General features: G+C 51.5%; 8 protein-coding genes across 8 annotated transcripts; 4 read left to right on the forward strand and 4 right to left on the reverse strand.

Moving 5' to 3' along the window:
- Positions 1–177: 177 nt before the first annotated feature.
- Positions 178–3,708, forward strand: MIP1 (DNA-directed DNA polymerase gamma mip1; the record flags this gene model as incomplete). Its single annotated transcript, XM_049354873.1, has 1 exon — positions 178–3,708. One exon carries the CDS (start codon positions 178–180, stop codon positions 3,706–3,708), a length of 3,531 nt encoding a protein of 1,176 aa, XP_049210996.1.
- A 2,369-nt stretch (positions 3,709–6,077) lies between these two features.
- J4E79_005999 (uncharacterized protein) lies at positions 6,078–7,167 on the forward strand (the record flags this gene model as incomplete). Its single annotated transcript, XM_049354874.1, has 2 exons — positions 6,078–6,134; positions 6,193–7,167. The coding sequence occupies 2 exons, from the start codon at positions 6,078–6,080 to the stop codon at positions 7,165–7,167; spliced, it is 1,032 nt and encodes a 343-aa protein (XP_049210997.1).
- A 1,128-nt stretch (positions 7,168–8,295) lies between these two features.
- J4E79_006000 (uncharacterized protein) lies at positions 8,296–8,719 on the forward strand (the record flags this gene model as incomplete). The annotated part of the gene is made up of 2 exons (XM_049354875.1): positions 8,296–8,433; positions 8,498–8,719. 2 exons carry the CDS (start codon positions 8,296–8,298, stop codon positions 8,717–8,719), a joined length of 360 nt encoding a protein of 119 aa, XP_049210998.1.
- A 562-nt stretch (positions 8,720–9,281) lies between these two features.
- J4E79_006001 (uncharacterized protein) lies at positions 9,282–11,222 on the forward strand (the record flags this gene model as incomplete). Its single annotated transcript, XM_049354876.1, has 2 exons — positions 9,282–10,696; positions 10,757–11,222. The coding sequence occupies 2 exons, from the start codon at positions 9,282–9,284 to the stop codon at positions 11,220–11,222; spliced, it is 1,881 nt and encodes a 626-aa protein (XP_049210999.1).
- A 2,718-nt stretch (positions 11,223–13,940) lies between these two features.
- J4E79_006002 (uncharacterized protein) lies at positions 13,941–14,267 on the reverse strand (the record flags this gene model as incomplete). Its single annotated transcript, XM_049354877.1, has 2 exons — positions 13,941–14,062; positions 14,120–14,267. 2 exons carry the CDS (start codon positions 14,265–14,267, stop codon positions 13,941–13,943), a joined length of 270 nt encoding a protein of 89 aa, XP_049211000.1.
- A 941-nt stretch (positions 14,268–15,208) lies between these two features.
- J4E79_006003 (uncharacterized protein) lies at positions 15,209–17,719 on the reverse strand (the record flags this gene model as incomplete). The annotated part of the gene is made up of 1 exon (XM_049354878.1): positions 15,209–17,719. The coding sequence occupies one exon, from the start codon at positions 17,717–17,719 to the stop codon at positions 15,209–15,211; it is 2,511 nt and encodes an 836-aa protein (XP_049211001.1).
- Positions 17,720–19,051: 1,332 nt separating this feature from the next.
- J4E79_006004 (uncharacterized protein) lies at positions 19,052–21,610 on the reverse strand (the record flags this gene model as incomplete). The annotated part of the gene is made up of 1 exon (XM_049354879.1): positions 19,052–21,610. The coding sequence occupies one exon, from the start codon at positions 21,608–21,610 to the stop codon at positions 19,052–19,054; it is 2,559 nt and encodes an 852-aa protein (XP_049211002.1).
- Positions 21,611–22,953: 1,343 nt separating this feature from the next.
- Positions 22,954–24,496, reverse strand: J4E79_006005 (uncharacterized protein; the record flags this gene model as incomplete). Its single annotated transcript, XM_049354880.1, has 3 exons — positions 22,954–23,451; positions 23,503–24,249; positions 24,311–24,496. The coding sequence occupies 3 exons, from the start codon at positions 24,494–24,496 to the stop codon at positions 22,954–22,956; spliced, it is 1,431 nt and encodes a 476-aa protein (XP_049211003.1).
- Positions 24,497–25,013: the final 517 nt, after the last annotated feature.

Here is a 25,013-nt window from a genome sequence, read left to right on the forward strand (position 1 = left end):
CCGCTCTTGGGCTCGGGCGTGCTATATCATGCATCGCGTAGGGCTGAGGGGAACTGCACCGCGCCAAGAGTCTGCGGGTGAACTAGACACTGAACATGACGACACCGAATGGCAACCTCAACTACGACGACTCAACCCTCCGACGCCATGCAGTGACCGTCGTATTCCAGTCTGACGATGCGCTGCTCATGTCGCTCCCTTGCCGCCCACGCCGCCCGACCGCGACCCGTCCATGCGCAATCACATTTCAACGCCTCGAAAAGATGTCTCGCCACAGTCCAGTCCACACAATCTCCGGATGCGGACGGTAGCCATGCAAGGGGGAGTTTGAGTGGTGCGACAGCCAATGCGTCTTTGTCAGTTCCCTCGGAAGCCCGCTTCAGTCCCATCGGCGTTCAGCATCTTTCCTCGCACATCCACTCGCAGGTCTTCCCCGGCGCAAGCACCCAACCACCACCCGAACTCGTCGCACTATCGCAGGACCACCTCAGTCGCCATGACTTGCTCGGCAAGAACCAGGACCAGACCCCGCCGGTTGGGTTCGACCTGCCGGAACTGCAAGGGACCAGCCTCGACGAGCACTTTTACAAGCTGGGCATGGACACGGCGGAACCCTACCTGAGCATGGCAAAGAAGCTAGCATGGGCGAATCCTCCCCCGAAGCCAACCAAATGGGTGCGACGGAGCGGCTGGACCAAGTACAACAGCGACGGCACCACCGAGGCCGTGGACGCGCCCGACGAGACGATGCTCACATTCGACACCGAAGTCATGTATAAAGTGACGTCGTTTGCTTGCATGGCATGTGCCGCCAGTCCCACCGCCTGGTATGCGTGGTTATCGCCATGGCTGCTGGGCGAGACTAAGTCAGATCGCCACCTCATCCCACTGGGCGACACCTCGATACCCCGCGTCGTTGTCGGACACAACATTGGATACGACAGGGCTAGGATAGCGGAAGAGTACAATATCGCGCAATCGAAAAACGCCTTTGTCGATACCATGTCCCTCCATGTAGCATCCAACGGCATGTGCTCGCGCCAACGCCCATCGTGGATGAAGAACAGGAAGGATCAGGAGAAGCAAGACAAGGCAGCCACGGACGAGGAGAACGCAGGTCTTTCCACGGTCTTGGCTCCTCCGACTGAAGAAGAGCTGTGGATGGGAAGGAGCGCCATCAACTCACTACGGGATGTGGCCAAGTTCCATTGCAACATCACACTCGACAAGGCGCAGAGGGAGTACTTTGGTGAGAAAGACCGTGCTGGTGTCACTGATATGCTGGAAGACCTGCTTTCCTACTGTGCTGCTGATGTAGAAATCACCCATCGTGTGTATCAAAAGGTCTTCCCGCTGTTCCTCGAGACATGTCCTCATCCTGTTAGTTTTGCCGCATTGCGATTCCTGGCTGCCGAGATTCTTCCTGTGAACGAGACGTGGGATGCGTATATCAACAACGCCGAAGCGACATATAAGCAGCTCGACGATGCTGTGAAGGAGCGGCTGGTGGCGTTGACAGAGAAGGCGTTGGAGGTCAAGGATCATCCGGAGGTGTATGAGAACGACCCATGGCTGAGTCAGTTGGACTGGTCTGGTCAGGAGGTGAAGATGGTCAAGGGGAAGAAGAAAGGCGACCCACCCAGGCCAGCAGCCCGCCAGAAGAAGCCTGGTATGCCAAAGTGGTACAAAGATCTCTTTGCCAAGAACGATGCCCCGATGGCTCTCACGGTCCGCACACGCATCACGCCGATTCTGTTGAAGCTGGCATGGGATGGAAACCCTCTGGTGTGGTCGGACGTACACGGATGGACGTACAAGGTTCCTGTGGACGAGGCCTTTGCCTACGACGACAAGGGTTTGAAGGTCTTGGACATGTCTGGGGAAGAGAATCTGAAGCTTCGGGATGACAGCGAGTATGTCTACTACAAGATCCCACACAAGGACGGACCGCTCGCGAGGTGCGCCAATCCACTCGCCAAGGGCTATCTGCAGTATTTCGAGAAAGGGAAGTTGGGGTCGGAGTATGCGTACGCCAAGGAAGCACTGGAGATGAACGCATCTTGTTCGTATTGGATCAGCGCGAGGGAGAGAATTACGAATCAGATGGTCGTCTACAACAAGGAAGTGCCTAATCCACCAAAGCTGGTATCTGCATCTGGCAAGGGCGCGGGGAAGAAGGTCGGCTTCATCCTTCCACAGATCATACCAATGGGCACCGTCACACGGAGATCGGTCGAGAATACCTGGCTCACGGCTAGCAACGCGAAGAAGAATCGCGTCGGGTCGGAGCTGAAGTCAATGGTACGAGCCCCTCAAGGATACTGCTTCGTCGGAGCCGATGTCGACTCGCAGGAGCTGTGGATTGCCAGCTTGATCGGCGACGCGACGTTCAAACTGCACGGAGGCAACGCTGTCGGCTTCATGACGCTGGAGGGTACCAAGGCAGCAGGGACGGACTTGCACTCTCGGACCGCTGCCATCCTGGGCATATCGCGTAACGACGCCAAAGTCTTCAACTATGGCCGTATCTACGGCGCAGGACTGAAGTTTGCGTCTACACTCCTCCGCCAGTTCAACCCTTCCTTATCAGACGAGCAGACCTCCAAAACAGCAGACGACCTCTACAAGAACACGAAAGGAAAGAAGACGATCCGGAAACAACTCCACGAACGAGCCTTTTGGCGCGGCGGTACTGAGTCCTTCGTGTTCAATAAGTTGGAAGACTTTGCTGAGCAGGAACGCCCCCGTACACCCGTCCTCGGCGCTGCCATCACCGAAGCCCTGCAACGGCGGTATCTATCAAAGGGCGGGTTCATGACCAGTCGAATCAATTGGGCGATCCAATCTTCTGGTGTTGATTACCTCCACCTCCTCATTGTATCAATGGACTACCTCACCCGCCGATATGGTCTCGACGCTCGCCTCGCGATTACCGTCCACGATGAGATCCGGTACCTCGTCAAAGAAGAAGACAGATACAAAGCGGCAATGGCGCTGCAGGTAGCCAATGTCTGGACTCGCGCAATGTTCAGTCAACAAATGGGGATTAATGAGCTACCGCAATCCTGCGCCTACTTCTCCGCCGTCGACATCGATCACGTCTTGCGGAAGGAAGTAGACATGGACTGCATCACGCCGAGCAACAAGGAGAAGATTCCGCATGGTGAGAGTCTGGATATCATGGCGCTGTTGGAGAAGGGCGAGGAAGCGCGACTTGATCCCGCTTTCGTGCCCAGCGAAGCCGACATGCCAACACCACAGAAGTACACTCACGCTTTCACCCCTCGCACTCCTATCATGACGACTCTCTCACGGGGAGATGCAGTCGGCGACCCAACAGCACTGGCGTATCTCAAAGCGCAAATCTCCTCCTCCGACCAGGAGTTGCGCGACATCTTGAAACCGCTACGTGCGACGCCAGCACCGCGCAGCAGTGCCAGCAAGACAAAGAGCAAGAGTGGAAGTACGGCGGGCAACGAAGTATCAGACATCGAACAAGAGAATCGCGAGATCCAGAAGGAGATCAAGCAGTTTGAAAAAATGACCAAGCAATCGAGCGCTCATGACCCGTGGCGCGAGGTGTACAAGCGCGCGAATGCGAGCACGAAAGCTAAGGGCAAAGCTGGCACTGGAAGCGAGTGGTGGCCGAACGGTGGTTATGGTTATGGGCAGCATCCGAGGAGTTCGGTGAGGAGTGCGAGGGTTTAAAATGGAGTGAATGCGCGAGATGAGATATGTTTCTTGTATGTTTCTTGTAAGATGTATGTACGGCAAAACTTCATGTACGGGTTGGGTATTACGGCTATCATGGGCGGATGGGCGGCGCGACGCATTGGTTATTTGCATAGGTCCGGCGCATCGTTCCTTCCACAAATGGATTTTTGATTTGGCGTTCTTCCGATTTCGTCCCTGTTCCGCAGTCACGGGGTCTAGCAGGGTATAAATACCCGTCTTCCACCGCTCTTCTCTTACTCTTCTTCATCACACCTTCCATTCTTTGTTTTTCAAAAGCGATCCATTCAACGCGACATGAGTTCGCCGGTCTGGCTTTTCTAAAAACATGGACGAAATAGGACATGTGCCCGCCTTCCTTTCCGGTTTCGACATGGACGCCGAAAACCAGACATGAATGCTTTCATGGTTCCTGTTTCTGGTCTTTCCCAAAACTCTACGTTTTCGAAGTGATGTGTCCGCCTGCTCGCGTGCTCTCAACCTCCAAAACTTTCGGCCTGACGACGACATGACTTCATTCGCCTGTCGTTTCGAAAGGTAGAGGAAGGCTAGGAGTATGCTGGTATCAACTCGCGCTTTCAATGTCAATATTAAGATGTCTTTCGAGGTACACATGCATAGCTGGAAATTCAAAACCGCCGCGGAACACTTCCATGTGTGCGCCTCGGCCTGCAGTGCGAATACTTCAAAAAGCCATCACTACCGTTGTATGTTCCATGTTGCTTTACTAGCGAAAGCGCGTTGCACGAAAAGTCGATGTGGTAGTCTTGGCTAATGCCTACAAAACCCATGTCGTCGTCGCGATGTGGCACTGGCTCTTGTTGAGGGCCCTATAAAAGTCACACAATGCGTGGATTATAGTTCTACACTTCTTTTCTCCTCTACAAACCACCGAAATTTCCTAACGACACTTTCATGGAGCTGTTGGTGCTCGTTCTTCTCCAAAACTTCCGAATGGGCTTCTTATGTTCTTCGCGCCGTCCGCCGCGGCAAGCGCAGCGCAACATGGAATCACCTGAGTTGATTTTGAAGTAGCTTGTTCCAAGACACCCTATACATTCCTCGCAGCGCACGAAGAATGCCATTAGTTCTCTCCTCAACTTGCAAAAACGCCAAAAACAACAAGATCAAAATTTCATGAAGTTGGCGTCCTTCTCTCGGTCTCCAAAACGTGGTCTTCGACCGTCTTGTGCGTGTGCAACTCCGAAAACTCCATCATATCCACCAGGATTTCAATACTCTCAAAAGCTGTTCTCAATGGCAACATGGAGATTGCTCCTCGTGTGCGGCCTTCCTTCGTCTCCTGCGGCACATCTCGTATATCTAAACAGCGCTACAAACTCAGTATAGCACTCCGCCTCGATGATTCCCCAACTACATGTATAAACTGACCAGAGATTCCGAGACTGTTACAACATCTTCCACACTTGATGGATATTCAAACTCGACTGTGGTCATTACTATGAGCCGGCTTCGCGCGGTCTTCCAAAAAACAGTTCTCGACTTTCTATGATGGCGACTCTCTGCACGTCTCGTAGTATTCTTTCGATATCCAAATGACATCGTAATGGCATTATGGCGTTCCGCTATCAAAACCTTCAGTTTCTCGTCGCCATGTGAGAGACAAACACCCAGTTATCCCCGCACTTCGGGAGTGATTACCAAAAGCTGTCGAACAGAACGTGATGGGTGTGTTCCTCCTGTCTCTGTCTCTCAAAACATGAGCGAGACCCTTTGATGTGCCTGGGCCACTCATTTGAGGCCTTCATAACATCAAAAGATCTTCTCGACCCTCCGATGGCGTCTTCCCGCTGAGCTATCTATTCTTTCCACAATAAAAAGCACGAGTACATCTATAATCTCGCATTGTATGGAGAATTACCGAAGTTAGAAGCCAAAGAAGTCATGGAGTTGGGTCTCTTGTGTGGGCCCTTTCAAACATGCCGAAGCAGCTTTCCATGTTGCAAGACTCTCTCGTATCACCGTATACTCTCAGATCGCCACAATAAATAGTCATGCAGCGCGAAGCCTTAGCCATTTGAAGCGGTCGACTATTCTCGGTTGCGGGTGACGACGACAGCGCAGATTCCGGGAAGCCGGCGGTTGTACGAGATGAGATGAACACAAGCAGAGTAGCGGGACCCTCCTGCCCTTTCACTCAATGATGTCACGGGTTCCGAAAATCTCTTCGCGCGCCTGCCTGGACGCGTGCAATCGCTAGCGTGACTACCACGATTGTTTGTTGTTAGCACCTTCCTGGCTATTACTCCCTCGCCTGCGCCGTCTGCTTCCCGTCACACACTTCTATCGCCCATCTGGTCGCCGACCACGACGCAAGGATAAAGATGAGCGCCGCATTCGAAATACCCTTTGGCGAGTGGGAAGAGAGGGCCCAAGAACATGTGAGAACTCCGCAATCGAGCTGTGTGGGAAAGGAACTGACACGGTACGCTCACTTAGGTTGATCACTCCAAGTACTCCAAGCTCGCCTTGAGTCTCGACGAATATGGATGGCTGCCTCTGATCCGAGCCACGTACCATGACGAGAACCTCACCAACAACTGGTACATCAAGAAATGCTCTCTCGAGCACTGGATCATGTACTGCGACGAAATCTTGCCTACTGTCGAGCCGGCGATACTCAAAGCCATTTGTCGTGGAGACGTGAATGCCGCGGTCAAGGGCAATGCCGACCTACGCAAGATGCTGCAAGTGTACGAGGAACGTCCCGAAGGCATGCACGCCATCTACCTGCGAAAGATGACAGTCGGTATCAACGAAGAGGCACTTCTCATCGATGAAGCGCGCCGTCTTGCTTCGATCGCCATGCAGTACGCGAATCAAGATAGCTCTGACACCGCCGCGGACGAGGCGTATGCGATCGACAAGGTGGCTTGCGAGGGCGCCTGGCATATCCGTTACACCATCAGTGGACGGCGTCATTTCATCGAGGGCAGCAATGGCGACGTCGACCCTGCAAAGAAGCGTGTGCTACAAGGCTTTTCCCGCGCTCTCACTCGTCTTGCAGACCAGGCTGAAAAGGAGAACAAGACACACATCCCCTTCCTCCAGGACGTCGGCTACGCAACCAAAGGCTCAAAGGATGAGCGGAAATATGGGAACGGTCGATCAGGTACAAGCTGGCTGTTATTGTTGACCAAATACATTCTCGAGAGCTGGAAAGACATCTCTACTGTGAAGATGCACCACTTCACTATCGCTCTCATCGTCGACGTTTCTTTAGGTCCTGTTGGCCAGATGCTACTTAGTCGCCTCGCCCGCGCGTACTACTTCGCTGGCGGCTTTACGATCAGCCAAGCCGGTGCCAGTACGTCAATCCTGGAATTGCTTTACCGATCTGAAGTCGAGCGTCAAGAGATGTTCAAATACATTCGACTTCAATTAAGCAAAGACCGCATTGATGTCGAGCAGTGAGAGTAGCATCCTCCCGAGCACCTTGGGCGACTCAGGCAGTTTGAGAAATGTGTGGAGGACAAGACGAAGGAAGCCGCGGGGCTGGTCTAATCACTGTTTTGCGTTGTCCATGATGTCGGTGCGGGAGCTAACGGGTGTACTTACACGCTTAATAGTGTTACAAGCATTTAGCGTTTCTAATAAACCGCACTACTTTTTAGTATAATATAGTGTACGTTATACGTTAGCCTATATATATAAAAGTACTTAGAGACTTATACTATAACTATATATAGTAATAGTAAAGAAGTTATAGTATAGTATATAACTTAGAGTTATTAAAGTTAGCCTATAAAGCTAAAAAAAGTCTATACTAATAATTTATTAGTATTATAAGTAGCGTAAGTACTATTAAAGCTATTAGAGGTACTTATAGTAAGTGTTATAGCTATATAGATTATCTATATATCTATAAATATTTACTTCTTAGAACTACGCTAGTCTTCTTTAGATAGTATAATATATAAAAGTACTTAGAGGCTATACTATAGTACTAATTATATTATATATATAACTATATATATAGCTCTAAGAATTAGGCTATATATATCTCTAAGTACTTCTAAAAGACTATACTATAGTTTATTAGAAACGCTGTAAGTATTTTACAGCTACTTATAAAGATAGATAAATAATACTTCTAGGTATAGAAGTTACTATAATGCTCTACTACCTAAAACTATAGTAAAACAAACTAACCTTTTCTTTCTAACATTCTCTTTTAACAACTATAAGAGCTATCTAAAGATTCTTACACGTCTTTTCTTCTATATTCCTCTTATAAAGTACATTAATTCTAAGCTAATATTATTCTGCTTCTATATTAAGACTTTTAGCGATCGCGAAAATGAAGATACCTTATCGCTATCTAAGAATACACATCTGCCGAAGTGGTATCTGCAACCGGCCTTTTGTCTCTTTCACTCAGCAAGAAGAAGCTTGGAGGATATGAAGAGCGCGAAAAACTCTTCGCGCACCTGCCTAGACATGGATAGTCGACATCCCAACAACCCTGTCTTTACACTTCTTCTCCGCATCTTGATCTACATCTCTCTGCGCTTGACCAACCACCCAACATCTCCAAAGATAATGGCGGAACGCACGAACACCGCCGAATTCGACGCATATGTGGGGACGCTTCCCACACACATGAGGGACCCGGTCAGGCTAGAGCTCCTCGCCCTTGCGCAGCCTTACCAACCTACAGTCGCCGAGAAGAAGGAAGAGGTAAGTTCTAACTGTGCGAAATGCATCTGAGACAAACACTGATTTCGTACCTCTACCTCTGCAGGCGGAGCTCGACAGGAAACTTGCCTTCTTCGACGCTTACGCTGAGAAGGACGCCCAGGCCAAGGAGGACAACGCTCTTATCCTCGAATCCCTCAAATTTATGGAGCATCTCAAGGAAATGGAGGACAAGCACGCCGCAGACCTAAAGACAGCTCTGGAGAAGCAGAAGCAGGAGCTCGAGAGCAAACATGAGGCTGAACTGCATGAAGTGCAGATCAAATAAGTGATAACAAAGATCAGTTTCGGAAACCTACTAATAGTGTCGCAGATGCACCGAACAGCTCGCCAACGAGAAGACTGTCGCTGGATCTCGATACGATCGCATGGTGGCGCGACTGGCTGGCTGGTTCTGTATTGGTACTCGGCGATAGATTGTCTGCGAAGTCTGGAACAGGTAATGCGCTTTGATCGTTCATCGTCATACCTGAAGGTGCGCTATCTGAGACAAGACACTAAGGCTCTCGTTGATGGAAGATACCCCGTGGGAAGGAATGTTTCCCTTCGGGAAGGCGAGGACGTAGCTTATAGTGGATACAAAAGTCTACACCAGCAGTTTGAAGAGACATAATTGAGTGTCGTAGGACCCCGACGTGAAAACACTACAATTGCTATTGAATCGAAAGGGTTCTGAGAAGTTCTTCGCGTCCTTGCCCGTAGTCACTAGCGTGGTTGCCACGAGTGTTGACCGTTGGCCGCTTCCTCGCACACACCTCACGTCTCTCATCATCCCCCAAGTTTTCGCTCACGTCGCCCACCCCATCGCGTACCGAAGCGCAGGATCTACAATGACGGATCCCAATGACGGCGAGCTGCGCCGTTTACTGGAGGACGCCCTCAAGGTGTTCGACAATGTCAAGCCGACTACGGGCTCTGACGTGAAGACGATGCTCTCGACGTACCTCGAGGCTGTCACTGCCAGGCAAACCGGTGTCGACGAAGAGAAGAAGCGTATGTGCGAGAGCCTGATACACGCTTCGAAGGCGCTTCACATCCCGATCAATACAGACACCCCCGCCACCGAACAACTGAACACGGTCGTCCAGGGCGTTACCGCTGCTTTCGAAGCTCGCGACACGGCGAATTACGCCGTCATGAACGCTCTGGTATTGAACGCGGCTCCTTTCCAGGTCCAGATCAACCAGAGCCTCGCGCCTGCTGAATACGCCAAAGAGGTTCTTACCGATGTATCCACCAAGCATACCGCGGCGCTTGCGAAGATCGAAGAATTCGAGAAGAGAGTGGAAGTCATGGCGGCTGCTCTGGGATTCAAACTGACCAAGGCACCTGGACGTGAGCAAGTTAAAGAGATTACCAATCACGTCAAGAGGTCTCAAGAGAAGAAAGAGCAGGAACTCGTACAGTGGGAGAGCCAGGTGACCCCGGCGGTGAATCTTGCAGCCACCCAACTAGGGGTTCAGTTGCCAGTTCACGGCATTGCCGGGCTGGTCCAGGAACTTGGCGAAAAAGCTCAAGCCTGCTTCAAGGACACTACTGAACACCAAAAGGATATGTTTGACAGCCTCTTGATAGAAGCTATCGGGATTGTCGAACACTCAATCGGTGGCTATACCGTCGATGAACTCAGTGTTGCCCTTCCAGTTCTCTCCGGCGACGCGGCTTCGACTCTTCGATGGAGTGAGCAAGAGAAGAAGCGAATCACACAAGCGACTGAAAAGCGTGACGCAGATTTTCAGACGAGAAAGGTTGAGAGCGAGCAGATACTGCGGGATATGATTCAGAGATCGTACAAGATCCTTTATCCACATGCCAATTCACTCCCAACGCTCACTCCGAAGCATACCAGCCAGCAACTCATAGAGTGGACGACTGAGATTCATGGCTTATTCCAGGCCCAACTTCATGAACCGATCGAGGCGGACGTGGACCTAATAGACGCGCGAACGGACACCTTGATCCTTCTACGGGCCAGCCTGTACACGTTTGTAAAGAATGCGTTCGCTGCAGCGCATCTTCCTACTGCCGATGAAGACTGGCCTGCCACTTACGAGGAAGACGATCTGGTCATCGCCGTGGATGCTGAGCATTTTGTCGCTGAGCGTCTGGAAGTTCTGCAGAAAGCGCTAGACGCGCAGCGCGAAACTGACAAGAAGAGCAACGCTGCTCAACTCAAGCTGCTGGCTGCCGAGATCGATCACATCACATGTCTCGTCTGCCGTTGTACCACTGTGCAAGATCCGATGTACAAGTTCACAGCCGTCGATCCTTGAACCTCCGAGGAAGCACTGTTGCAGCGGCGTAGAGATTTCGAAGACTGGTTCAAAGAGGAATTCGCAGAGCACCAGCTCGCGATCAAAGAGTCTACCGAGGAGGACCTGCACTTCAGCTACGGGCGGCTCCTCCGGTGGGTGGGCGGCAGGGTATTCGACCGCTTCCGCCGCTTCCAGTCGCTACTACATAAAGAGGACAAGCTTGAGACGTTTCTCTTTGACGCGACATACTTGTCGTACGACGTGAACACGAAGAACGCCACGACCATGGCAGACTGGCTCATCGAGAAAGGTGAGAACCTCGAGGACGTCATCAAGGAGCGATCGTCCGATGCGATGGAAGCCCAGCAGCAGGTTGTACATCTCCGTGGTGTTCTTGGAGACGCGCGTGACTATTACACTACCCTGGAGAAGGCTATCGACGCGTCGTACGTCGTGGTCCTCGCGAGGGAGGAGGAAATCGCCAAGCTCAAGCAGCTCCAGGCTCCTCCGGGATAGGTTCGCTCACGCAGGAACACACTTCCACCCCGTACAAGAAGAAACGACTGACCACCCTGGAGTCTATGTTGGCGTTGGGCCACGCACTTTGCAAGCTTTTGCCTTGATGTAGTCTGCAGATCTGTTCAGTTTTCTTCTTGTTTGAGGGGCGTCGGTAGTTCACACATGGAGGCAAGGGGTATTTCACGTAGCAATGCAAGATATTCACTCACGATGAGATGGAGGTAGTTCATGGTATACAAAAAGCTAGACTTTGAAGTTCGTAGCAACAATCAAGAGTCAAGCACATATGTGAGCGATGCGTAATGAACGACTAACAGTGTGATCTCGAATATACTCAATAGCACTGGCAAATGATATTACAACCGGTGATATTCGTAATTATCAAGAGGGCGCAGAACTGGTTTCAGGCAGGATGATGTCGTGGAACACGGCAAGCAATGCAGAGAAATCGAACAGGACATAGAAGCGATGTACGACATGACTTCCATATCCCAGTTTGGCGTGATACACTATTGCGACAAGAAAGTGTGACATACGTGGGAAACATTATCTTTGGACACAGGCGCAAGAGAAGCAGGCCTTTGGTAGGTGAAGAAAGAGATGATAGAGACAGCGAGACTGTTGCTATACGCATCTGACGTTTCGAAACACCTCCCACGAGATAAGAGAAGTGGTAAAACACGCGGTTGCTGTTCTGTGTCAGGACGTCACATCTGGAAATACAAGTATGTTAGAAGGGACGCAAACATCAGCTGTAGATGGTGACGACGACGTCAACGTTTGTTGCATCCAGAACGCTCTGCGTAACGAGCTTTACCGTCGACATATTTTTCTTTCCCCAAGATAACGACAAGATCCGGCTGATGTAGTTCCTTCGATAGCCTGCGAGAGTATAAAACTTTCGCTCTCAGTGCGACGTTCTCTCTTCACCTCCACAGCAAATCTTCTTTTTGCAAAAGGCGCAGTGCGTATCGGACATGTTTCTGCCTTCCGCGCCTTCGTCTCCATGTCCAATTTGACTCAAAAGTTCCAACGTGTACTAAATGTGCGAAGCACGACGTGGAGCCTGTACAAAACGCTTCAGTCAAAAGACATGTCTTCGTTGCGTAAGCTCAGATACTTACATCAAAGTTCGCATCCTGCCAAAGTCATGGCAGTACCGCCCAAGCTTGCGAATATATAAAGCACACGCGATTCTCTCTAAGTCTCCCTCTTACACATACAACGTCTACCTTTTAACCAAAAAATCGCAAAACAACACACTATGTCTGCGTTCTCCGCGCCTTGCTCGCAAATCTAGGAGGACCAAAAGCACCAAACTTACACATAATGTAGTAACGCAGGCCTTAGGGTTTTGTTCAAAATCGACTAGCAATGCTTCGTGCCTTCGTTGCGTGCTCTCGCGATTGCTTTCTCAAAAACGCAACAGGCATGTGTATGACAGCGCTGCTCGGGAGTGCGGGTATATAAACTCAACGCCATCTTCACTCCCTCTCTACTCACCCACACAAGGTGTCCCGTTTCACCAAAAACCACAGTGAAACATTACCATGTCTGGTCCTTTGCGGCTTTGTCGCAAGCCTGACTCTACCAAAAAAAACAGACCACCAGTTGCATGTGGCCGAGTAGAGCCTCGGCTCTTGTTTAAAGTACACACGTTGTGATACATGGCGTTTGGAAACGCTTCCCAGCTCTTGGTGTCAGATATGGACGAGTTGGTTTCATAGCGGTGCTGCCCAGGACTGTGGCTATATAAACTTCGCTCATTGCCGGTTCTTCATGCCTTCATCACTTCATGCCCGGGTTTCTAAAGTGCATTCCCCGAAAAAGGTGGTCGTTCAATTCATGTCCTGCGCCGGCCTCCTGTCTCTTTCTACTGCGTCTCGAAACGACAAACGAGGAGGAACATGGTGTTTTTTGGTTTGAAAACTATAATTTTTCGACACTATGATCGAGCACTGCACGTTCTGACGCACTGCGTTTTCACAAAACCAAAATGCTTGACTGAGCCATGGATGTGCGGTTCTTTTTCCGCGGCACTTCTCGTAATCGAAGATGGTGGAAGAAACTTGGTAGTTTCATTTGCCTTCAAAGCGAAGTCCAAGCAAGTGATGCGCAAAGGTTCTGACCAAAAGAACATGTCCAGTGCGATGTGGCAGCAAAACGCCGATAGCGAGCGACCAAAATGACATCGGGCGACGGTCATGAGCTGGGTGTGCGAGCGCAAAGGCGACTCGGTGCAGACAACGGCGGTGCGCCTTCTGAAACAATCTCCAAAAGGAAGGTTCGAGGATGTTATGCGTGCGTGTGGTGAAGGTGATTTCGTCACATCGGAAAATGCGCAGTGCTCGAAATTATCACGATGAGGTTGATGTGAAGAAAGAGCCCTGAAGCCCATATTGCATTGATGCGCAAAGTCGAACGCCGTCGACCATTATTCACGTCCCTGGCCGCAGCCCCAGAGATAACCCAGACATATCCATGCCATGCCAGCATCCAACCCAACCAAAAAGAAACAAAGACACGATCTATATGCCGCAACCAAACACGCGCACGCAAATGCCATGCTATGTTACACGCGGTCTATACGTCTATGCCAAACAGCACTAGCGTGTATAGGTAATGACCGTCATCGTCGGACCGATCGCTCGTCGACGAAGAAGAGGAAGAAGGTGTCGGGGGTATCGCAGAAGTGTGTAATTCGTCAAACATCGTCTAAACGATGAGCAGCTTCTCAACGTTCTCGCCCGCGCTGCGCTCGCTCATGCGGTTCCACGCGGCGTAGGTGAGGACACCGCAGGCGGCCCACATGACGGGGACGGCGGCTTCGGCACCGGCTGAAACACACGTTAGTACGGTGACTTCGTTTTTGATGCTTCCTTTTCATGACGTACTTGGGCGCTCGGCCTGTGCAGCCATCTCCATGACGCGGGCTGCGCTGCTGGTTGAGCTGGAGGAGTTGGCGCGGATGGTGGCGGGTGCGATGCGCTTGCCGGCGAAGGCAGCGGTTATGGGGACGCGGGTGGCGATGCGTGCGAACATGTTGTTGATTTGAGTTGTTGAAGTTTGAGGATGTATTATCGAGGGAACAGGGGTTATGTAGCGACAAGTGGCGACTTGAGTAATCTCTGTGATGACACGTATAAACAAACGATAGTCGTCGTCGTCGTCAAGTAAGTCCTCTTGAATGATAGTGAACGTGCGTATTGGTAGGTGCAGTTTGAGTGAATCCGGGGAAAGAGGACACAGACACGGAACACGGTTTATATAAAGAAAGTGGGCCTGGGGAAAGAGTTGACAGGGCTGAAGGGAAAGGAGGCGAGGCCGGAGATGGCGCGAGCAGAAAATTTAGGGGCGGTGAGCGATCCGTGCAGGGATGTGCCAGGTCGAGATAGGCTTGGCCGCCAGCACGTGAGTGGGTCCGGTGCGGAAATAGCAAAGCGAGAGTCTGGGGTAGCTGTCACTTTTGAGGAAGTCACGGCCCTTGCATCACGCGGGCTGAGCTCATGGTGAGAAGTCTTGAAGATGATGCATTCGATGTATTGAGACTGAATGCGACCGACGATGAGGCTCTCCGAGTTCCGTCCGGCTCTATCTCGCAAAGAGCCGCAGAGACCCTGCTTTGAGATCGGCACTGCGGCGCATCCCCGGCCTTCTAGACGAATCTACCGAGAATTAACCTGCCCTCGCCACCCCCAGTCTCAACAACAACTCAACAACAATTCTAGCGTACACTGTTCCTTCCCATTCACTTCAATAGATTCGTCTTCGCCGTGCAGTCATCACGTTCCGCTGTAATACATACGAAGGCCGGCAATTCCGGGTCGTCACTAACAACAAGTTCATCGGAATCTATCCACACTGATCTACAAACTTACTTCCACACGCGATACCGAGCGACGGCCGTCAAATCACACTATGCGTACACACAGTGCCCATCACCTACTTCTCATTACCATTAGGAAGATGCGACAAGCCTCCGCTCACACATTCTTCCATAAGAAGTCTTCAACCTTCTTCCCTTCGCACGCCTTCATGATGACCTCTCGCATGGTTACGACTGAGGGTTTATCACGGATGTTATAATCCCACTGCTTACCGTCGGCGGGTGTCCTAGCAACGACATCGTACATGGCAAGGCGAACACATGCCATCGCCGAAGGGATACTGACATCCAGCGATTCAATCACTTCAACCAATTCGGGAGTATCATGGAGCTGCGGCGGCCATACGGCATATCCGGCTTCTTCGAAACGAGCAGCAACCTCGAGCATTATCTTTGTGCAAAGATCTAAGACTGCAAAGCAGTTCACCCGGGCTATTGGGAAGGTGCCTTTGTACTCCGGCTGGATCACGTCCTGTGCACGACGAATAAGCCCCGATGGCGGGAAGCTAAGGAAAATGTCGTTGTAGTTCAGGCCCCTATGAATCTTGCGATCCATCTTAGGATCGCCCGTGAGTTTGACCCAAAGTTCTGGACTGGGCGCGTAGAGGCTGATGAGGCTGTCCCATGCCGAACTGCCCATCGTATCCATAGAGATCCGCTGGCTTGCACAAGCAGCATGGCGAGGTTCTTTCCTTGGGGCTGCTATGAGCATCGTGTGCGGTGTGATCGTTTGCTTGAAGATCTTCGCTCCACAAAACAGCTCGAAGATGTTGCAAAAGTTCCTCTTTGGGTATTGCTTTCCTGCGAATACGACATCCTTAAAAAGCGTGCGGAGATGTTCGAGGATCGGAATCTCGGGACAACCGCCAATCTGTCGTAACATATTGTAGAGATGCATCGTCGCACCAAAGATTTCCTGCTCGTTGAGGATTTGAAGGCCGACGAAGAGCGTGATATCCGATATTGCGGACATGTAACTTCCCATGACCCACGGAGATTGCGAATAAAGGTCGAACGTCTTGTCAGATGTGAACTTGACCATCTTCTCCCTAAGCATCCAGACGATGGCGGCCGTGTCATCGTGGTAGAGCTTTACTGAACTCTGTGCGTATGATTGGTAGAACTGCTCTGTAGCGCCAAGTACCTCGTTAGCACGACTCAGTGCAATGATGCGGCAGTTCGGTGGCTTTTTCCCCGTCTTCTCGTATTCGTGGAGAAAGCTGCGTCCGCTTTCTAACAGCATATGAGCTGTTATTATAGTCGGGATGGATAACTTCTTGTCTTTAATATCCGCTATGAGAGGAAGCACCGAGGGATGTTGCAGATGATCCTCGTACATGTCGTGCCGGTATGTGGCTGGCGAGTTCGGCTGATGTGCCGCAGATGCCGGGTGTTGAGAGGCGCTCTTGATCATGAAGGCAAGCAATGCCACATCGTGGCTGTAACGATCCGCGCAGATTTTGGCGCTTTCTGCTCGACGTTTTTCTTCTGAGACTTGGCATCCTTCGACCGATACCAGATTCGTGATTGCATGCGCGAAGCTCTCTTTAGTTGTACGCTCTTCCATAGAGTTGCGGAAGAAAGCCTGAAACGGGCGACGCTCCTTCCCAGGTGACTCCGGGAGTTGCTGAGTGTCGATAAAGGTCACCAGGAGTGTCGAGGGCCAAATTAACCCTCCGCCATGAGACAACTCGCTGAATGAGGAGATTGTGGCCGTTCTGAAGAAATCCATCGATGCCAGTTCATCGGCGGTAACACTCGGTCGCAGCTCACAACCACCTTCAAGACCTGCTTTCCAGAGGGAGAACTCGTCGCATGGTCGAGCCTTGCGAGCGTGGCATCTGAGACGTCTTGAGAAGTGCTGAGCCAAGTTCGTCAACCAGCCGGCAGCAGCAAGGGATAAGTCACCGGCCGCGTGAGATTTCCAAATTGTCTTTACAGCCTCCACAATGGCCTGAAGTTCAGCGAAGTATACTTGGAAAGCGATCATATCCTCGATAGGGTCTTCCGTAATCGTGAATCGTTCGGGTTCGGGCTCCGGCACGTTCTTGCGCCAGTATTCGGAGGCTGAATAGTCGAAATCCTTCTCAGCTTCAATTAGTCCGGTTAGTACCTCGAAACTGTTGTTTGTTGCCAAAAGGGACGCGTCTGACTTGTCACAAGATGTGCGCTTCATGCTTTTGTTGCTCCGCTCCTTTGTTTTCGGGAAGAGCAATGCGTATGCTTCAGCCAGTGTCTCGTTGAAGACTTTGTGCCGTTCTGTCGAGTCTTGTACACCTTGGGTAGATGATGGCAACGTCTCGTAATGTTTCGTCAGTCTGCTACGATTCATAATGACCATCTTGAAAGCTGACTCGATAGTCTTCGGTGGGCGTTTGCCTATGCTTGCGGCTTTGCGGGCGCGTTCCGCAATTTGGCGTACAGTCATTTCTTGAGGCTCAGAGTGGTCATTGTCGCCTGGGCTCGATGGCGAGCTGAACTCGGCTGATTGATCGAATGAATTCAGCCAGCGAATTACAATAGAGGTTTCTCGTTTGTAGGTTCGGTAGGTGCTGAACAGAGTCTGAGGGAGCGGTCCCGGCGTGCTGGTGGTCGCTGAAGCTGCCATCGTAAGCTAGCGTGTTGCGTGAGATGCTTTGTAGTGTTGCGATGATGAGATGACGATGGTATGTCGACGGTCGCAGGGGGCGTTGGCGGATGTGTGTGCTGTTTGGCCGTATTCGATGTTGCAGCTCGATGAGAGGCGTGGGAGACTTAGTTATTTGTCCCTTGTGGGAATTTGCAGAAAATTGGATCAACTGGAATTATTTCATGTATGTGGCTTTGGTGAGTGATGGTCCACCACTAAAAAGACACCTTACCAAGGAATCCATAATACGATCCGTGGCACGGTACGGCTGCTGCCTGATCCGCAGAACAGCTCGCAGGCAGACAAGAAAAAGATCTTTCCGTTGCCTCAGAATAGCAGATATAGTGGTCTGATGGTTAGTTGCGCAGTGCTCATTTGCAGTCTCGCCGTTTTCGAGGTGGTTTTCCAGGTTGGCTTAGACAAGGCGATTGGTGCGCCTTCAATAGACATTCATCACTTTCCATCTTTTGCGCAATACTAAATCGAGAAGATTTATATCAGGCAAGAACAATCGTGGAAACAGATGACTAGGAAGAGTTTGGAGCGATCTCAACGCGCAGTAGGTGCTGCGTAGCCAGTATGATAGGCTCGTCGTGGGCGGCATGGGCGGGTGGAGTTGAGCAATGTCCATAGGTATAGAGAGTCGCCCATTTAGTGGGCGAATGATGTTGATGGCATCGCGATACGTCTAGATGGTTCATGGTTATTCGTGAAGACATTTGCGATTGGAGAAAGCAGGCAGCGACGCGACCTCAGGATTGAACGCGTCGGGCGCTAGCCCAAGAAGAACCAGATGACGACATGCCCCCACTAGCCAATCAATCAGGGGCGCACGGTCATGGACGCCAGCACGAAATGGAGAGCAACAACAAGCGGGCCTCGTGCTGTCTTCTCTGTCTTTCGCGCTCGAGCCCGAGGGGTCATTTCGTGCAGTCCTTCAAGGCTTGTCTGATGCACGATAACAGCTTCAATCGCGAACGAGGCATCGGTCTTGATGGGCTTATTCGAACACTGCGATCTTTACCTACTCCTCGATCGCTGCACTCCCGCTATGCCATTGCCTCACCAACAGAGCCCGAGCGACAGCCATCGATCCAAACACTTCCCTTCCGAAGTCTGGCATCTCCTGGTAGTGCGAGATGAAACGCTACCATAACACCAGACAGGCGCATGATATCGACATCTGACTCGGATTGCGCGCAAAGATTTGGGTGAGCAAGTGCACGATGATAGGGATGCATTGTTTCGATGAGCTCATTTGATCTTGCAAGCTAACACTGAACTACCTGCCACGGCTACTAGGTCCAAGCCTTACATATCCATCCATAGAAAATCTTCCAAGTTGACATCTCCGCAAATCTTGACGACCGCATCGCGCAGTAAGAGCAAGCCATCGTTTTGCTGTAACGATTTCCACCGAGACGCATCCGTGCGTTTGCCTTCGAAGTGATCGATATTGTACCTGACGACCCCTAGAAAACCGATCGCTGCTTCCAGTGTGTTCGAATGGAAGTTGGAGCTGGGACCCGTGGCTCCACGCGCTTTGGCTATCGCCACGAATTCTCCCACGCTCTCTGGCACCCCGTTGGGTTTGGCGAGTTGGGACGCAACTTCCTTCCAGATGTCGAGCACTAGGTCCATGACGGCAAAGTAGTTGACCTTTGCTAGGGGACATGGACCGTCGAACTCCGGCATGAAGTGGTCTTTTGCGCGCAGGAGAACATCGGATGGCGTGAAGCGAGCTATCATGTTGGGCATCAGATTGTGCTTTTTTGCCAGCAGCCTTTCGTCCAGTATTTTGGCTAGTAAACGCTCTTCGACAATGCACTGTTGCGCTAGCGTCTGGGATGCAAAGTCTGAGAGCTTCACCATGTTCATTCCTGCATCATCCGTCCCCATTGCTTTCTCTTTTAGCCTTTTACCAGCAAGCATCCACTTTCTATTCTTGCTGCACAGAGGGTCACGTTTGGCAATACGAGCCATGTTGTCGAAGTCGTTTGTAGGTCTTCCCTGCATATGTGGGAAAACGGCCGGTCCAAGAATATCACAAAGATGTTCCAACAAAGGCATCTGAGGACATGGAACCCTGAGCTTCTGCAACATGTTGTACAAATGCAGCAGATCAGAGACGTACCCATGCGCACTGATCAATCCGAGGCCGAGCATCATGTTGCGTGCCGCGATTGTCGCCATGTAGCTTCCAGTCACCCAAGGCGATTGAGAATACAAATCGAATACCTTCTCAGAGGTAAACTTGTCGAGTTGTTTGATGGTACTCCTGACATTATCGGCCCACGCTGGTTCCAAGTGGAGGGCTTTCACTGGATCCGATTTGTTTTCCAGTAGCTTTTGCAATGCGATTCGGCTGTTGCGTGCGAAAGACAGGACCTTGATTCTGTTGTTTGTGTGGTGTGGAGCATCGCTTGGATGTTGCGAGATAAAGCTTCGACAGCTTTCTACGAAGGTGTGCGCGCCGATAACGAGAGTGGTTTGCGACACTGAGTCTGGTTCTAGACATGCCTTCAGACCCCATAACAGAGGAACACCCAAAGGAAATTGAAGGTATTCCTCTTTGAACGTGTAATCAAACCAGTCTGTATCAGCATTTGGGCTAAAGTCCATAGGGCCGTTCCATATTGGATGCCGATATATGCTTCGACACATCGACATCACCAAGCCCCGATCGTGTTCGTAACGTTCGTCGATGATTTCGTGCATATGCTGATAGTGTTCATCTCTAGTTCTGGTCTCGCTGGTGGACACACAATCTAGAACTGAGTCGATAAGCTCGCTTTTCAATACGCGCTGATCGCGTTGAGTTTTGAAGTAGTCCTCGAATCTGCAGCGTTCAGCGGTAGTCAGTGAATCGTCTCCAGCTTTTACCAGCGCCTCGAACCGGCGTATCTCGTTGATTGGCCAGAGGAGACCATAGCCGTGAGTGAGTTCTTGAAAGCCCTCCCCCTCGCTCGACCTCCTCCATGCATCGACATTCTCCAACCAGCTATGTACATATCCCTCTTTTGCAACCGATCGCCCGTCTTCAGTACTGAAGAAGCGATATAGTATCCCGTCATTGTTATCATGGTAGGGCGAGTGAGCAGCTATCCATTTGAACAAGTAACTATGGACCACATTCGTGAGAAATCCAGCTGCAGCTAAAGGCATTTCGCCATTAGCAGCAGATTTCCAGATGGTCTTGATAGTCTGGACTGTGTTTTGTAGCTCTAGCACGTAGGTATGCATCGCTATGGCGTCACCAACCGAATCATCGGTAATACTGGATGTCGTCGTGGGTATGGGAGCCTCGGTTTGCCAGAAATCTGATGCGCAGCTCTCGAACTCAGGCTCCGTCTCGACAACATGAGCTAGCACCTCGAATGCGTTGGAAGTGGCAGTCGCATGCGAAGCACTGGTAGTCTGCCTTGTCGATCCGAGTTTCGATATCTGCGAAGCGAAGAGAATGGTATACGCCTGGGCGAGGGTTTCATTGAAGACTTTGTGTCGCGTTGTTGCCGCGATGGTATCGGTCGACGCTGTAGGGAGACGATCGTAATACTTGGTGAGCTTGTTACGGTTGACGAGAACGACTTTGAACGCGTCATGAACCGCTGGTGGAGGAACACGTTTGTTCTTCGACGCTTTTCTCGCTTTTTCCAACAGCTGCTTAACGGTGACAGGACTTGGTGCTGCTGGGGGAGCGGTTGCTGCTGATGCCAGTGGTTGGTTGACAGTCTTGGACTTGCCAGCCGGGGTCTGGTCAAACGTAGTAAGCCATTCCAATACCACAGAGGTTCCGCGCTTGTACGTCTGATATACGGTAAACAGGGTTGACGGCAGCCGATCGTCGCTCGTGGGAGTTGATGTAGCCATCTTGATGAACTGTAAGCGTACAGGGGATTACCTTTCTTATATTGTAGCCACAAAGTACGAAAGACGACTTTTTGTTCAATTGTGGTCGATCCGATTGCGAAGAGTCAAGTTGATTGGCGTAACCATGGTTCGCTCCATGAGTCACTCTGCGGCACAACCGGAGAGCCATGAGAGGCCAAACTCGGCGCAGTGGCACAAGTGAGAGCCAACAATACATGAGAGAATGTCTTTGGTGTGCAGAATATTGGTGAGGTTTGGAGGCTGCGAGGAGCAGACATCTCACCCAATGCGCCCACACCTAAACACGATAAGCCATTGTAGGCGCCTGACTGAAGCATGTCGCGCGTAGTTCAAAAGTCGCCTCGAGAATACGAGAGGAAGACATCGCACGCGATGCGCGCACAACTGGACACGATAGACTATTGTAGGCGCCTCGCTGAGGCGTAGTTTTGCGGATAGATGAAACCGTCTTGAGCCTGTGAGGAGAAGACATCTCACTCGACGCGCGCAAACCTCAATACAACAGACCATTGTAGGCGTCTCGCTGCACCGAAACTTTGCGCATCGATCAAGAACATTGCGGGAGCGATACCATCAGTGCAAAAGCCGAGGTGATGACTGGATGCAACGATTGTGCCATCCGTGGAACGAAGATGACTCCCCAGCCGCGCTAGCCTACATGCAGACCACCATAGACGAATGCCATCGGCGACGGTGCCTTTGGAGGGTGCGCTGTGCAAGGAAAGCGTCCAGAGTCCACGGACGCCTGCAGACGTCATCGAAAAGGGGGCAGGCATCGCGACTGCTTAATATCAGCAGATAACCCTGGTAGGTCATGGAAAATACGAATGCGGCAACGGCGATAGATGGCCCTCGAGGGTGTCTCGAAGTCCACGCGCGCCTAGAAACGTTATCAACAAGAATGAAGCGCAACGATAGCCAGCAAGACTGGTTGATCTCAGCATGATGCGCAAATCTCATCGTGTCGCTGATTGGAATGTGGTAATGGCAAAAGCGATTTCCGAGGGTGTGCTGTGCGAGCATGCGGTTGAGGGTCTTCGCTCCGGCAGACGTCATCAAGGGAAGCACAGACACCATGGAGGAAGGCGCGTCTGTAAACTCACGTTTATGGAGTGAATTAATGTCTGACATACTCATTAGCTGCTTTCACGCATGCGCAATAGAGCAAGAATACCTATACACAAACTCCGCCCAATGCTTCGGCATTCGAAATACCTATCCAGCACTCAACAATCCAGAGGTCCCAGTCCCTCTCTAAACCCCATCCCTATCCCGACCCAAACCCCACCTTCCTTCTCATTACGACATCCCCTCATCCCTCATCATGACTTCCCGCCCTTCCGTTGCTTAACCCTCGACCCAATACTATCACTTCCACTCGCTTGCAATCCCGCACCATTCGCCGGCGTACTCGGCGCCTCCTCAATCCTCTCCATATCCTTCTCAACCTCCACATCCTCCTTGATCAACTTCTCCTTCTCCTCCGTCTCCTCATCCGTCGGCGCATACTCGCTGCGATCATCATCCGCGTCCTTGTAGACTACAAACCTGTACGCAATCCTGCAGATGAAGAACCACCAGAAGAGGTTGACGGCCTGCAGCGATGCGAGGAGGGCGAAGGTAATGTATTGCGAGATCCAGCACTTGTACTGTTGTGTTTCCCAGTTGAGTTCAAACGGACCGACGGTTTTGAAGGTCGTGAGGATGGACCAGATGATCTTGAGGTTGATGTAGTGGCGCGTGTAGCCCCAGATGACCATGAAGACGAAGAAGTAGGGGCCGACGATGGGAGAGTCGATGTAGTTGAGGCATTTAGACGTCTAAATCGCGTTAGTAAACCAATCGTGGAGTTGGAGAGAATTTTGACTTACAGCCAAGAAGAAATCCGACACATCATGCGTGATGTACACCGCAATCCCCATGTACGTAAAATGAAACCGGTAGCTCAACCAGATCAAGCTGACAGTAATAACATGATGCGCAACCAACTCCTTAAAGTCCTTCCTCGGCTTCTCCAGCATAAGCAACAGCACAATCGCCTGCTGCGCCCAGTAACTCGCTTGAAGAAGATAGTACGCCTTGACAACGGCCTCGTGCGTGCGGTGCGGGAAACCCTCATACATCCCAATAGGATTGAAGTACCACACCGGCGTGCGACTCATGATCCAAATGCCAAACGGCCCGTACAGCGCAAAGTACAGCGCCGTGTACGCCTGCTCCATGAACCTGCTCTGTTTATCCCTGTTCTTGATCCCAAGCTTTACCGCAATCGGGCGAATGAGTCGCTGCATGCAGAACTCGCGCGTGAAGCTCAGCACGATGATGTAGAAGCCGACGAAAGCAAAGTCGCGCCCGCCCTTGCCGTAGTGAACTGGGCCATTGGGATCCGCGCGGACGTGGGCGGGGATGAGCGGGTCGTCGCGTGCGAGCGGGTAGGACAGGAAGAGGCAGGCGGACAGCGGGTTCGATTCGTAGGGGTAGACGAGGTAGAGGAGCACGATTGTGAGGCCGAGGATGAGCGGGAGCAGCCAGGTATGGCGGATGCATTGGCGCTTGAATTTGGAGAGGTAGCGGCGTGTTGTTCGTCGTTTGGAGCGGCGGGCGGATTTCTCTGGTTTCTACAGGGTCTTGTCAGCGCGTGCCCTGCATACCCTGGATGAGGGTCAAAAAAGCACTCACCGAGTCCATGCTCGTCGGGCTGTTCAGCGGCGGGGTGCTCGTGCGGTGTGTAGCCAACGCTGGGACGTCGACATCGCCAGGTACATCAGATCCAAGCGCACTAGACTTTCTTCTCCGCCTGGCTGCGCCGTTTGTTGCTGTATTGTGTGGCAGTGCGCCGTTGAGGGGAGGAAACGGTTCCGTCATTGTGAGGTTGAGGAGAAGCGGAACGCGGAAGACGGGTCGGTAGTCGCAATACCTTGTCTGTTGTCAAGGAGAAACAAAACACCTCCCAGACGACGTAGAAGAAGCTCCGAAGAAGAGCCTGCAGCAGAAGATATAAAGCGGCTGAGATATAAAAGCGGATGCGTTGCTTCTCCTTTCTCTGGCTTTCCCGAGGCTCGCCGCAAGTCAGGTCTCGCTGGCTCGACGTCCCAAGCAATTTCCGACCGGTGGAGTGGAGCCCTTGGCTTTCCGTAGCGCGTCGATCTGCTGTGAGCGAATGCCAGGGGTACGTCTTATGTCAGCGGCGTACTCGCTTAAAGCTACTGTTTAGAAATGCTGGAGAACCAATGCGACGTGAGTGATGATGCGGATGCGGAATGCTTTTTGGACCCTGATGGAGGTACGGCTCGGGTCCCTTCCGAAATCTGACAGAAAGACAGCAGGAGCGTGCGTCACAAGTGTCGGAACAAGCAATCGAGGCGGGTGATGGGTCGGGGAG

Source organism: Alternaria viburni, assembly GCF_023758015.1.
Source record: "Alternaria viburni strain BMP 2772 chromosome Unknown scaffold_11, whole genome shotgun sequence".
NCBI lineage: Eukaryota > Fungi > Ascomycota > Dothideomycetes > Pleosporales > Pleosporaceae > Alternaria > Alternaria viburni.